The following is a 14,510-nucleotide window of genomic DNA, read 5'->3' on the forward strand; positions in this document are numbered from 1 at the left end:
AAGAGGGGAGGGCCTCACCTCACCACTTCTGGCTGGGGAGTGAGCTTACCGTTGGGATCATGGAAACTTTCTAACTCTGCTAATGACTAGGATCTTCTGCTGAGGGGGATGGCCTTACCAGACGATGTTCCAGGGTAAGTTGCTCTGGAATGATTATTGGAGTATGCAGCTACACGTTCTTTCTGAGCCAATTCTCACCCCCAGACAATAGGAAATGTAGTTTTTCCAGAAACACTTTCTCTCCTTCCTTCCTTCCTTCCTTTTTTCCTTTTTCCTTCCTCCCTTCAGTAAACATTCATCAAGAACTCTCTAGGAACCAGGTCCCATGCTGGGCACCTGGGAGTCAGTATTAAATGAGAAACAATTCCTGCCTTCCAGAATCTCTGACTCTGGACTGAAATCAAGATTAGCAAAATTTTTTTAAGAGCGGGCGGGGGAGGGGTGGTGCTCGCTGTAACTAGTGGCGATAAAGGCTATAGGGCGTGGGCTCAGGGAGGCGACCCACCCAGCCCTGGAGCCCAGGGATGGAAGCTCCAGTTAGACTGAAAACAGAAAGTTTAAAACAGAGAGGCAAGGAAAGGAGGGCAGTTTGCAAAAGGAACGAGCAGGCGATTCTTCGTGGCTGGAGGGAAGGCTAAAGTAGGAGCTGGGGGGAATTCCCTGGCGGTCCAGTGGTCAGGTCTCTGCACTTTCACTGCTGAGGGCTCCGGTTCAATCCCTGGTTGGGGAACTAAGATCCCGCAAGCTGCGCAGCGCAGCCAAAAATTAATGAACTGTTTTAAAAAGTAGGAGCTGGGCAGTGGCAAGATGTGTAGAGGCTGGCAAGGGTCAGGCCCCAAAGTGCTCTCCATACCATTAAAAAGGATTATGGACTTAATTCTGAGGGCAGTGGGGAGCTACTGATCTTCCCTAAACAGAAGAATGTGAGAATGTTCAAGGGTGGAAAATGGATTGAAAGGTATGGATTGGAGTCATACAAGCCAGGGATTTCAACTCACTGAGGGCTTTTTCACCTAAGTGTTGCTTCACAGCTCCATTTCCACAGTTGTGACATTGGTATCCAGCTCCCAAGCCACTAGGCTACCAGAAACGGTTTCTGTTTTGAAGCAGAAAGGCAAAAGGATACACCAAGGGTCACATGAGAGGCCTTCTGTCAAGGCCAGCACTGGGCAGTATCTGGGGACTCAGTGGCCCTCATCTCATTTAGCCTTCCTAACAACCCTACCGTCATCAGTTCATAACTGAGGACACTGAAGGTCAGCAAGAGAAGTGACTTACCCAAGGTCACAGAGCTATTAAGTGGTGGAGCCAGAATTTGAACTCAAGTCCTCGGACTCCAAGTCCAGTGCTCTTTGCTCTACACCAAGTTATCTCATGCAGAGGACAGCAAGTGCTGTGAAAGACACAAGAAGGAGGAAATTAATGAGGCCTGTAGAAGTCAGGGCAGGATTTATAGAGGCAATGAAGGGGGATGGGAAGTGCACCTTGAAGGCTGGGTAGATGCTAGGTGAGCAGAAAGGAGTGACGATGAGGTGAGAGGAGAGAAGAAGGAGTAAGTGAGTGAAGCGTCACAGTGAAGACCAAGAATGACACAACCATGGGATATTTATATAAATGTGACATAAGTTTAATCTACATCTCAGGAGCTTAAGAGACATGGAGAATGGAATGAAAGGTCTAACACATGTATAAGCTGAATCCCAAAAAAGAGAGAGGAGAATGAAGAGGAGGGAATATTAGTCAAAGACACATAACAGTGAAATGGCACAAAGCTACTCAATGTCTCATTTTGTCAACCGGAGAGAAAAGGCAGATTACCTGCAAAGAATAAAAAATTAAACTGATGGTTGACTTCTCCCCTGCAACAATAGAAGCCAGAGGACAATGAGATAATATTTTCAGAGTGCAGAGAAAAAAATAATGGTGTTTAATGAAACTCTTTCAAGGTGAAGGGGAAAATAAAGACGCCTTCAGAAAAAAAAATTTTGAGATTTGACTACTAAGAAAATTCTAGAGGATATACTTCAATTAGAAGAAATATAATCCTACACAGAGAATCTGAGATGCTAGAAGGAATGATGAGCATGGCTACTGTAGGTCAATTTAAAAATATATATTGACTTACATTAAAATTGTAAGTTCAACATTAGTGTATCTATAATTATAATTGGTAAAGTCAAGATTATACATGGTGTGAACAGAATACTGTATAGAAACTATATGTAAATTATTTGTCAGCATTTCATGCAAGTGTGATTATTTTCTAAGGCCCTTCTAGCTCTGGTTTTATGAAATATGTGAATGTAGTATTTTCATCAATAAAGTTTAATACGCTAAGCATTAGTTTAAAATTTGAATGAGAACAATGTTAGGTAGATATGAAGTTATTTACCACATGTTGTAATGATCATGTTTTGAATTTATTTCAATATGCAGTATTTGAAAAATGTCAATACATAAAGAAAAGGAAATGAGTGCAATTAAGTCAATATATTTTTAAAGCAATTTTTATAATTTAGCAGACATTGCATCTTAATATAAGTAACTATTAAAATCGTGTCCTTGTGAAAAAATAAATAAAAATATATATTGACTTACAAAATAATAATAATAATGGGTAATTTGAGGGTTTGAATAAGATAGAACTATAATACTGGACAACATCTTATCAGTTGAGAGAAGGGTGCTTGGAGTTTAAAAAATCTGTTTGTTTAGGAAGAGGGTAAAGATATATATTAACTTTATAATATATTAAGTATGCATGTTAAATCACCTGAATTAACCACTAAAAGATAGGCATTGTTGTTCTGTTGTTCTCCAACAACAGAAGTGGGAAAATGCAATGAGAAAAAAAATTTTTTTTTCAATGAAGTGTGAAACGAGCCAATAACTGAAAAATAAATACACTATAGTTCCGTTTATATTAAATTGAAAAACTCACAAAGCTAAACAGTCTAGTGTTTGGAGATCAATATATAAACAATACATGAAGCAAAGAAATGATGGACAAAATACTGAGGACAGGGATCGTATCTGGTGGAAGGAAGAGGGCTGCCTGGTGAGAAGCACACGGGCTTCCAAGGATTGGTGATGTTTCCACTCCTTAAGTTTTCATTCTGCCCTGCTTTTCACCAGGGTCAGCGGCAGAAGCAAACAGAGGTGTAACCTGGAAACTGAGGCAGAATCCCAGCATACAGATGGAGGCCCTTGATGGGGACTAAGGGGAACAGGGCACTGGACCTGAGCGGGCCCACAGGTCCCTGATGTGTCCAAGGCTTCTTGGGAGGTCAGAGGCAATCCGACTAACTGCAGCGCCCTCTATGGGGACACTGCCCAAAAAGACAGGGCCAAGGTCAGGGGACAGAGGCCCTTCAGGGCAGCAGCCCCCTTCCCCACAGTTGCATCAGGCGAGGGTGAAAAGGTGGGGCAGGCAGATGGCAGCATGTACGCTGGCACAGCAAAGAAGCCCAGGCTCCCATCACCCCCACATTAACATCACAGGCAGGAGTTTGCAGCCAGCACACCTGTGAAGTGGAGCCAGTGCTCCTGACTTCTGTCTGTTACTGCACCTCGAGCACAATTCCCGAGCATTCTTCCTGCCACCTCGCCTAATCATCTCCCTGGATTCCACACACATGCTCTCAAACACCAACTACTCCACGTTCACTATCAAAATACTCAATATTTGCTCCATCAGTGCTAACCGGTGGCAGCCCCAGGAAAGGAAAGGCACTTTAAGCATACTTGCAAAAGACCCTCTGCTCTAATGGACCCATAAATCCACATGTTAGCAAATCCTAAAGCAGACCCGGGATTCAGTTCCCAACCCCTCTGCCACCTCCGTACCTCCGTCCCTGAAATCGTTAGCTTGGAATTGAACCTCAGTAACCAAATGAGCTCCTTTTATTTCTGTTAGAGCTTCTCCCTGAAAAGAAAGGCAGGCAGGCCAGACAGGACGTTTTACTTTTTATGGTCTCAATTTATCTGACATGCGTATTTCTTAAAGCTTTCACCAAAGCTACACCTCACCGGCCAACAACTCCTCCATTACCTTTCTCATTCATTTCTGTGACTTTCCTTCCCCTTTCTTATTGCCGTACTTTCCAGATGGTATCATTAAGGGGGCTGGAATTATTAATCGCTTCATTCTCAACAGTTTCTCAGAGCATCCTAAAGCCACACAGATTGTGATGAATGAGTTCAAATGCCTTCATTTTTTATAACTCCAAATGAAATTTAGCCACAGTTAACTGCTGAGACGAGTGTTTCTCTGGACAAGCATCTTGGTTCCAGATATATTATGCACAAGAGGCACCATCCCACGCCCATGACTGCCTGCTCCAAGCTGACATGCCAGGTTCAAATCACTGATGCTGCTGTTCATGACATTGTTGCAACCACCCAGCAAAACGACTTCTGAAACTGGCTACACAGGGATCCTGTGTAGCACTAACCTCAACTGGAAGCATAAATTCATTATTTGATTCACGCCAGTCTCACTTACTGTGAGTTCCACTAGGCCAGTTATTTTCCTCAATATGGTGGACATAATTGGTCTTGCCCACTCAGGACCATTTGCCCTTCTTCTGGCAAGGGAATGGTGAGCTTCCTTTGTGAGGCCACACCATCCCACTCGGTCTATACAGTTGCAATGGGATAGACTCTTCCCTGCTCTGGGGATGGTCATGTGACTCAAGCCTAGCCAATCAGAGAGCTCATCCCTCTGGCCATGGTGATTGGTTCAGGAGTGGGCATGTGACCAAACCAGAGCCAACAAGGCAGAATAATGGGACTAATACCAGAAATTATTTGAGAGAAAAGTATGCCCTATCTTCTGTTGGATTCGAACCTAGGAGAATGAACGCACACATGCAACCACAGGCTGATGCATTGCTTGAGAATAAAAACAACATGGAGAGCAACAGAGCTGAGCAGTGGAGAGAGGCCAGTTGCTAAAAACTTAAGCTCCCTGGATCAAGCAAAGCCTGAAGCTGGCCTGATGTTTGGGTTTTTCCAGTCACATAAGCCAATAAATTCTCTTTTGAGGATACCAGTACGATTATTTTTCTGTTAATTGCAAGTGAATGTAAGCCATTCGGGGAGGGAAGTTGTCAGTTTTGTTCACCACCACATGCCCTGTACTTAGTACAGTGTCTCACAGACAACAGAAGCTTAATATTAATAATCAACAAATGATTTAACTGCCTTACACAGGGAGCCTGCTCCCTGGTGCCCCTGCCCAGGGAATTCAACAACCCCAAACTCTGACAACTCCCTGTTTTACTGCATTTACTCCATGAGGACTCCATTTATTGCATTTATTGTGGAGACTGGGATAGCATCCCTCAGGAAGTCTATGGGAGGCGGCCCCAGCTGCACGAGGAGCAGACACTTGCCCCAGCCAAGAATAAGGCATGGCAGCTGAAATAGCTGTCCCCACGGCCCAGAGATGGCTGGATGTCTCCTAAAGGAACAGCCATCTCTTCATCCTCAAGGAGACATCCTGGACTGGAAAGGAACTGACTCTCCTGGGCACTGCGTGCCCCAGGGCAGTTTCTTAACCTTTGGAGCCTCTAGTTCCTTACCTTGAGATGGCAGCAATGCCACAGTGCGTCACAGATAGGAGCGTGGACTGTGGAGCCAGACCACCAGGGTTTGAATCCCACCACCCCCACTTACTAACAGTGAACCGCAGGCAAGTGGCATCACTTCTCTATGCCTCAGTTTCCTCATCTGTGAAACGGGGCTAATGCTAGTAGCAAGCACACAGTGTTAGTATGAGCATCAAAGAAGTTAAAGTATGTGATGTGCTTAGAAGAGGGCCCCACATACTGTAAGCACCATGGACCTAACTGCTAGTATTATTACCTCTTCCAGAAAGTTGTGCAAAGGGTAAATGACATACTGGATGTTCGATATTTACTGGACACAAAGCTAGCACAAAGGAAATGGTCACTGAATTACCAGGTAAAACATAAAAGCCAGTGTGAGCCCACATGAGGCCAACCAACCACACTTTGTGGATATAGACCAGTGCACACCTGACGGAGGAGTGGTACCAGGTCAGGTACCCCCTGCCCAGGGATGCCACCAGTCCAAGTGGTGCCTCTGGGCACCTCCACAGCCCCATGCAGGGGACAGAGCCTGGAAGCAGGGAAGAAGGGGTTGGTGATAACTTCATGAGATCAGAGAAATTATAGAAAAATAAAAGTGCATTTTCTTTGTGCACTTAACTAAACTTGAAATGTGGCTATACAAATGTTGGTAATGCCTTACTGTCTGCAGGGGGCGGACAGCATATTTGTGACGATTACAGGAGAAAACACACGTTAATTGCAAGCCATGTTGATCCCCTGCAGGAAGTGTTTCCAGGAGGTTGAATCCTAAAGCAGGGGACACCCTCCTGCCCCGTGCACTCCCGGGGGGCTGATGAGGGGGAGTGTGAATCACAACACCCAAAAGCAGCATCACTATTTTAAACGAAAGCTGTAAGCAAATGACGCTGACACGTGAATGTATAAAGAACTTAAGTACTAAACAGAAGGTAATTTGGGTCTAATAAACTTTTTTTTTTTTTTTACGGTACGCGGGCCTCTCACTGTTGTGGCCTCTCCCGTCGCGGAGCACAGGCTCCGGACGCGCAGGCTCAGCAGCCATGGCTCACGGTACCAGCCGCTCTGCGGCATGTGGGATCTTCCCGGACTGGGGCACGAACCCGTGTCCGCTGCATCGGCAGGCGGACTCTCAACCACTGCGCCACCAGGGAAGCCCCGGGTCTAATAAACTTTTAATAATTAAGCATAAGTGTTACATAAGTCATTTCCAGAAAGCTTCTCAACTACTGTAGTGACCATACTTTATTCTCTAGCAAGTGTCAAAGCCGCCATATTTGTTTCTCAGATAAACAGAGAAAGCAGAGCTCACAGTAGGAAGGGGTGGGAGAGAAAAGTCGTGTCATCTGATCTAATCCCCATCATACTGGACAACGCACGCTTTCACTGTCTTGACTGAAGAGCCATCTGGCCTCTGTTTACACATCCCAGCAGTGGGTGCTCCCAGCTCCTGGAGGTAGTTTATCCCATCTCAGGACAGCTAACTGCTAAAAAGATGATCAGACTGAACCAAAGCCAGCACCTTGTGATTTTCACCCAGTGTTCCATTGCTTGAGGCCGCTGACCTTGAGGACATTAGTGGTTTGAAGACACAGCAGCTGTGCCACCCACCCCAAGTCTTCCACCTCAACCCCATGTCTGTTGTCACAGAAATGTGAGGCCAAGGGCTCTGGCATGAGCTGGAGCCCTGGGTGCCAGGGCTGGGATGAGCTTGGGGCTGGGGACTGGTGGGAAACTAGACTACAGGTCCCAGAGCCAAAAAAACCTAACGGCAGTTTCCTGGGTCTAACCTATGATAGAAACTTCCCGGAGTTAGCAAGGTAGGAATCTCTTGTAACCACCAGAAATACGATGAGACTGTCAGAAGTATATTAAATCAATTACATCAACAGAAATCAAGTTTATTGTCACTCTGTGCTTCTATTTAATCCCGATAGAAAATAAAAAATCACTTCTATCAAATCCAAGCCATCTAGGTCCCCCAACCCCTGTCCCTTCCCACACATTGTAGTTACCCACAGCTGTGCATCAGAAAACAATCTCAGCAAAACATCCAGACTAAAAGTGTTAGGTAGACAAGACACCAAGGGTCTGAAATCAGAAACACGGAATTATAGAGAGCAGAAAGGAAAGAGTTACAATCTTGGGAACACCATTACAGTCGATGCTTTCCTAAAGCAAAAAATAATTTCGCTCTCTTTGTAATCTTTTTTCTGATACCCTATAGCCAGTGCACAATTCTTTTAAAAAGAAGGAAAAAGATTCCTTTATTTCTTAGTTGAAAGAGCTTAAGCAAGAACTTAAGAGAAAAGTAGGTCAACTGACCTACTTCTTTTCTTCTTTAGAAATGTTTGCATTTGGGATCAGAGTTGGTGGAAATTTTCCATTCCAAATTCTGCTCAGGAAAGGAAAATGAGCAATCTGACTTGACGAGATGGATCATGACATGCTAATCATCCTTCCAAATGACCCACGTGTTACCCCTCACAGCTTTTAAAAAAATTTCAAGATGGGTATCATATTTAGAATGAAAAAAAATTCAGACTTTTACTTTTTGTGGGGAAGGCTAAATATGTGCCATCTTCCTTCTGTGCACAGTCGTTTGATGTCATCATTCTCTTTACTTCCAAGTGAGAGCAGTGGCATACTCTCAGGGCATGAAGCCACATTTACATGCTTCAAACCCCGGTATGCATCTCCAAAGGCTACCGTGTTGATTTATTCCATGTAACAAGTGGAAGCATTTAGTGCAAGTTCTGAACACTTTATAAAAACCATACATGTAATCCTTATAACACCACCACCACTTTCTCTACCCCTGGTTTCTTCAGCTAGTCCTTGCTTCACATGGATGTGGTGCCTGGGTCCACACCACCCGGGTCCCCCATTCCGGCTGCCACCTCTCAACAGGTTCCAAAGCCTCACGTAGTTTCCTATCCTTCCACTGATCTTGAAAGCCGAGGACAAGAGCCTAGCTGGCTCACTCTCTCCATCTCAGCCCCAGACACTCTAGCCCCTGAGAATGACCCCAAAGACCAAACAGGGCGCTCCCAGATTTCCCCTCAAGCTGGGCCAGAAGACCAGTGGCAGCTCTGCTCTGGAAGGCCCACGGATTGAGGAGGGGTGAGATTTAAGAGAAAGAACTCGGGCCGTGCGTAACAGAAGTTCAAGTGAATATACAGTAAGGGATTGTGGATCCAGAGGAGGCGCTTTTTCGCCCCAAGCTCCCTGCCTGGCGAGCAGCATATTCCAGGGGCCACCAGAGTGGAGGAAGATAACCTGGGGTCCAGAGGCCCTACATCTTGTCCCAGCTCCCATGCTTACTGCTGGGTGAATAAGGGTGACTTCTCAAGCTCTCTGGTCATCAGCGTCTTCATCTGTAAAGGGCTAACCATGACCAGCTCGAGGAGAATTTGAGAGCACCTGTGAGATGGTGCACGTCAAACCACTCTGCACGTCTACACAGCCAGGCAAACACACAAGACTTCAGGGCAGCAGCCAGTGATGAACACTGATCAGCCAGTTCAAGCCTTTCCTGCTCTGTGCAGCTCAGAGAGGATGTGCTGTCCCGGTGCATGCAGTTGTGGGGACCGGGGCCGGGGGCAGCGAGCGAGACCCCATTCCCACTCAGCCCCGGCCTCCCCAGGCACAATCTTTCCCACCTCCTAGGGGCTGCCGCCCTGCAGGACTCCTGGAAGGGTCATCCAGACGGGGTGCCCACTGCTGTGCCTCAGTTCCTGGACCGCAAACAACATCAGTAATAGGGACACAAATAAGGAGAAGAAGCACAACAGTCACTGGGAGAAGAACACCTCGCTCCACAGTCCGCAGACTCCCGCCCGGGCGCCTGCTCTGCGGCCAGCCTCACGCCCTGGCCAGCCTTCCCCATTCTCCTGACCGCCTGAGAAAACTTTGGAGGTCCTGGGGCAATGCCAGCAGAATCACACTGCATCCCAGATGCTAAAGAAAGAAAGCTCTCAAGGGCCCTCGGGCCACCCTCTGAGGAGTCCAGTAGCCATCCTGCTGCCCAATAGTAGCTGCAACCACCTTTCTTCTATTGAAGTGAAATGTGTCTCTTTAGAACTCCCAGCCCCCAAGCCCCTTTAATAATCTCCCGTTCTCCAGACAGGACTCCAGAGATTGGGGAGTAGTGGCTCTGTTCTCCCCTTCTGCAACACAAACATTTCCCCAAATAATCACTAACAATGCTATGACTTCTACATTCTCCCCCCTCCCCCCTTCAAAGACATTCGGATGTGCTGTGGTCAAGAGCAAGGTGGACAAGGAACCTGAAGGGAGGGACCCAGCCTAGAACCCTGCAGCCCTGGGACCTTCAATACTCCTCTCCTCCACGTGTGCCCTGAAGTCGCAGCATGGGCAGGTAGGAAGCAGTGCCCATTCCACTTAGGAGCTCTGCTTTGCACAGAAAGCCACCCCCGGCTGCTGGACCCCCGCAGGCTGCACCATCCACATGGTGCTTGTCAGAAAAGGCGTGATGGGAACATCCCACCCGAATGCAGGACAGGCCATCAGGAGATCCACTCCGGAGCCCCAACTCCACCATCCACTGCGCAGCCGGGAATCTGCCCCATCCACTCCCCACCAAGCCCTAACTAAGGGCCAGTCTCAGACAGCCAGTGGGTTGCTGCCAGGACAATGAACCACGAACCAAGTGTGACTGTTTTCTTTTCTCAGGAAAAGAAATGGATTCTGACTGAGCCAGTGTTCAGACAGAGGATATTCTTAATAGTTTTAGATACATGTTGAAGTCCAAAAATAGATACTTTTCTCCCCCAACGTCAAGCTTATATGCACTAGCTTTTCCCAGGAGTATTTTTGTATACCAGAAGTCTCTCTTAGAACCACTGGAACATAACAATGAACCGAGGAGAAACGAGGAAGGACTTTAACATCTTCTCTCTCTCTTTAACAGAGGGGACTTTATCAAGAACCCCGTGGTCCCAGCGGGGAGCCAGTTCCTCCTTCCCTCCCGCTCTGTGCTCTGAGCCCACGTCCCCAGACTGTTTCCCCGGGGAGGCGGGGTCTCTAGTGGCCCACCTCAGCGCGTCAGCACTCACGCCAACGGCTCGTTATGGCGGACAGAGCGCATTTGTTGGCTTGATCTTCACACGTATCCTGTGGAGTCAATGTTATCATCACAGATGGGGAATTTAAAGGACATACCCAAGGCCACAGAGCTGCGAGGTTCTAGAGGGGCCCCAGATCTTCAGACTCCTTGCCCACATCGCGCTTTGGACTACACCTCGACACATCCAAATAACGTTTGATAGAAGGGAAGAAAATAGAAGTCACAGCAGTCCTTTTTAACGTGCATCTAAAATCCATCTAAATTAACTAGGAATGCTTTCCCCAGGAAAGAAAAGATTTATATTGGGATTGCGATCAATGGCATTATCGGCTCAAATTCTCCTCCCCTCCCTGTCTCCATACCCTTTGATGCATGGCTTTGCAGTTCCTCACACGAAAGGAGCAGAAGATTTTTCCCAGCGCCTCAACTCTGTGACGTATTGTGGCCAATGGCACGAGGTGAAAGTGACAGGGTGCTGGTTTGGAGGCTAGACTTCTGGAGCCTAGCATGCTGCCACGTGCTCTCTGGTTCCTGAGAAGAGCATGCCTGGGCTAGCCTGCCAGTCCCAGGAGGAGCCTGAGAGCTACACGGGGCAGAGCCGCCCCAGCGAAGACGCCCAGCCTAGACCAGCTGAGAGCAGAGCCCCAGCCAACTGGCAGCAGACTCCCTACCAGTTAGACTGTGGGGCAGAAGGTTTCCTCTCCTGGACAGATTAACATGGGGGAGTCCCACCAAGGATGCTGTAGGGAATTGCTACGTTGGAAGAGAAGTTGGACCATACCAGAAGTTCCAGACTTTGGGGTTTTAGGTATAAGTAAAAAGGGTGGAAACCAACATGGGGCTGCTCCCTTTTTGCTCTTCTGAGCAAAGGCAATATATAAAAAAAAAATACTGCTTACTATCACCATCAATTCATAAGACATAGGACATTTTAACACTAAAACTGAGGAGAGGATATCATCTTCGAGTACAACACAGTCCTTTTCAAGCAAAGATAGTTGGCCACCCTCCATATGTGAGCCTTTTCCTTTCATCTTGTCACAGATCAACGAAAACTTTGACACATAGCTCTCGTCCGTGGACTAGCAACGTTCCTGCACGCTTTATGGTGGAACTGTGAGAAGAACACGAAATCAGTGACGTAAATTTCGAGACTTAAATCATGGTTCTGGGGCTTCCCTGGTGGTGCAGTGGTTGAGAGTCCGCCTGCCGATGCAGGGGACACGGGTTCGTGCCCCAGTCCGGGAGGATCCCACATGCCACGGAGCGGCTGGGCCCGTGAGCCATGGCCGCTGAGCCTGCACATCCGGAGCCTGTGCTCCGCAGCGGGAGAGGCCACAACAGTGAGAGGCCTGCGTACCGCGAAAATAAAAAAAAATAAATAAAAATCATGGTTCTGTTTCTTCTGTGACAATATAAAAAGTACATGTCTTTTTCATCAGGATAGAAAATAAAGCTAAAGATAAATGTAAGCACCTCTGCCGTGCCTTCTCCGTTGGCTGCCACAAGTGCAGCAGAGCAGCCAGTGGTTCTGACAAACCCCAACCGCGACAGAACTTTTAAGTTGCACTACGCAGGTGCCCAAGATGCTAGTTTTGTGTTTCCATGATTATGATAATATACAAATGAACAGGAAAGCAGTGATGCAAATAGAACCTCTCACAGGGGCTACAGGGACACATAACAGGGACAGAAGTTAGAGGCAGGGAATCCCCGGGACCAGCTCCCGGGACACACAGCGAGGCCACACGTGAACGTCGACTTTCTGAGCCATAAAGAGCTACCCCATCCTTCTGTTAGATTTGTGGAGGCCCAGGAGAAGGAAGGGGTCTGAAAGTGGATGGCGGTCCCAACAGATTCTATTACCATTCCAAACTATCTGTACCACAGATGCCAGGCTGGCTCTGGCCAGAGGAATGTGAGCAACCATGGCACACGTCAGTTCCGGCCAGAAGCTCCGGGAGCCAGTGTGTCGCTGGCCATGCCCCTCTTTTTCCCTCTGTCATGAGATCACTGGCGTTTCCAGTAGAGGCAACTCCTTCTGTCTGAGGCCCAGATTAAAGTTCACGACCAACTCCCACTGGGCGTGTCACATGGGTAAGAAATGAGTCTTGGCTGGCAGACGCCACTGAGACTTCGGGATCATTTCTCACTGTAGCATCACTAAGCATAATCTGACTGACACGATGGGGATGCTACTGAGGTGAAGAACTCAACATCAGTGGCAACAGAGAAAGAGGGTTCATTTGTCTTGGATGCGTTTCTCTACCTGATCCCTGAGCAGGTAAGAAGCGGAGGTGAGGGCTGAGTACAGAGATGCCTAAGACACAGGGCCCCGGCCCCTTGGAGCCCATGGCTAACCGGAAAGGCTAGCCTCGCCTCTCGTGTGGCTGGGTTTTCTCATTGCTCCCAGATGAACCTCACTCCTCAGGCCCTGAGGGGACTCACACACCTACCAGGCCCAAGGCAGAGACAGAAGATGCCTCTGAGGAGCCCTGGACGGCCAAGGAGGCTGTGAGGTGAGGACAGTAGGCACGAGCCGCGTTCATCCCTTCCCAGCAGAGAGGGCAGTGCACGTCCAGAGCCCTGGGGCCTGCAGTCCCCTGGACTCGCGCTCACAGATGTTGTGCTTGGTCTCTGACCATCTCCATCAAGGTCACTCAGTGTTCCAGCGCACGCCCTGGGGAGATCAAAGCTTGTGCCTTGAGCTCAACACACTCAGTGAGCAAAGAAAGGACAGACATGGGCCCCCTCTCTACTCCACCCCGGCAGGTGAGCCAGGAGCGCTGAGCCTTAGCCCTGGGAGGCCGGCCAGTCTTCGTGGGGCCGGAGCGGAATTAGCAGAGTCTAAAGTCCTTGACTCCTCTGATTGTGGTGGCCCTTCAGGACCCCGCACCAACCCCAGAGGGAGGCTGAGATGTGGAAGTATCTGCCCCTGCCCCAGGGATCCGGAAAGCCACCCTACCGTGGAACCAGGGGGCGATGGCTTTGGTGCTCCTCTCAAAGCCCGCGCGGCGAGGCAGCTGCTCCTCCTTAAACCAGCGCACTATGACTTCTCTGGAGACGGGACACAGGGGCCGCTCCCAAGTCCTGCTGAGACAGAGACCGAGTGTGGCAGAGTCAGGGAGAGAGCAGGGGGCCGCGAGAGGGGAAGGAAGGAGGGGGAGGGAGTGGGGGAGACCACTGTGAGCGTGAACAGTCCCGACGCCCACACTCACGCCTGTGGACAGGATTAAATGAGTCCAGGTACTTGAAGGCGCTTTGCAGGTCATAATGTACCAGCTGTTATTGTTTTCCCCAAAACAAAACTGTTGTCACTTAGTTTGAAAAAAAGCCACGCAGGTGCGAGTGCGAAGTAGGATAGGAGGGGATGTCAGAGGGAGAGAAAAGGCATATTTACCCTCTAGAATGGCCAGGGCGTAAACAGCAGCGTCTATGGAGAAGGATCGTAATGTAATAGGAGCAAAATTATTCACATGTGCGTGTCCTCCGCCCTCCCCAAACCCGCACTGAAGAGAACTCTCGTTTTGCCCCTCCCCCTCTCACCCACCGCTGCCGTCTAAGGGGACACCTGGCTTGACCAGCTAGCCTTCCATGTTTTATGAGGCAGAACCAGGACAGTGAACAGCCTCAATCTGCTCTGGAAACGGCTGAGCTTCACCCCCAAGAAGTAAGAGGGAAAAGGACAGAGGAAAGGGAGAGGGGAGGAAAGAGTCGCTGCACGGGCTGACTTTTGATGGAGAAGCAGGTGTGGAATTGAAGATCCTGGGAGGGAGATGAAGAGGGGCACCTGAAGAAGGTCTGAGTAA

General features: G+C 48.4%; 1 protein-coding gene across 5 annotated transcripts in view; it reads right to left on the bottom strand.

The window, feature by feature from the left end:
* The window catches only part of SH2D4B (SH2 domain containing 4B), an 87,592-nt gene that overhangs the window by 10,349 nt on the left and 62,733 nt on the right, over nucleotides 1-14,510 (bottom strand). For 2 of the 5 annotated variants that reach the window (XM_027129712.1, XM_027129708.1), the window contains one exon: nucleotides 13,667-13,794. In XM_027129712.1, the coding sequence (XP_026985513.1) occupies nucleotides 13,667-13,794 (128 nt within the window). Of the gene's footprint in view, nucleotides 1-1,278; nucleotides 1,394-13,666; nucleotides 13,795-14,510 lie in introns of all 5 variants that reach the window. The other 3 variants (XR_003437844.1, XM_027129709.1, XM_027129710.1) reach the window with 3 other exon arrangements.

Source organism: Aethalodelphis obliquidens, unplaced genomic scaffold (assembly GCF_003676395.1).
Source record: "Aethalodelphis obliquidens isolate GAN/ISIS:26980383/991018 unplaced genomic scaffold, ASM367639v1 scaffold37, whole genome shotgun sequence".
In the NCBI taxonomy this organism is placed as follows: Eukaryota; Metazoa; Chordata; class Mammalia; order Artiodactyla; family Delphinidae; genus Aethalodelphis; species Aethalodelphis obliquidens.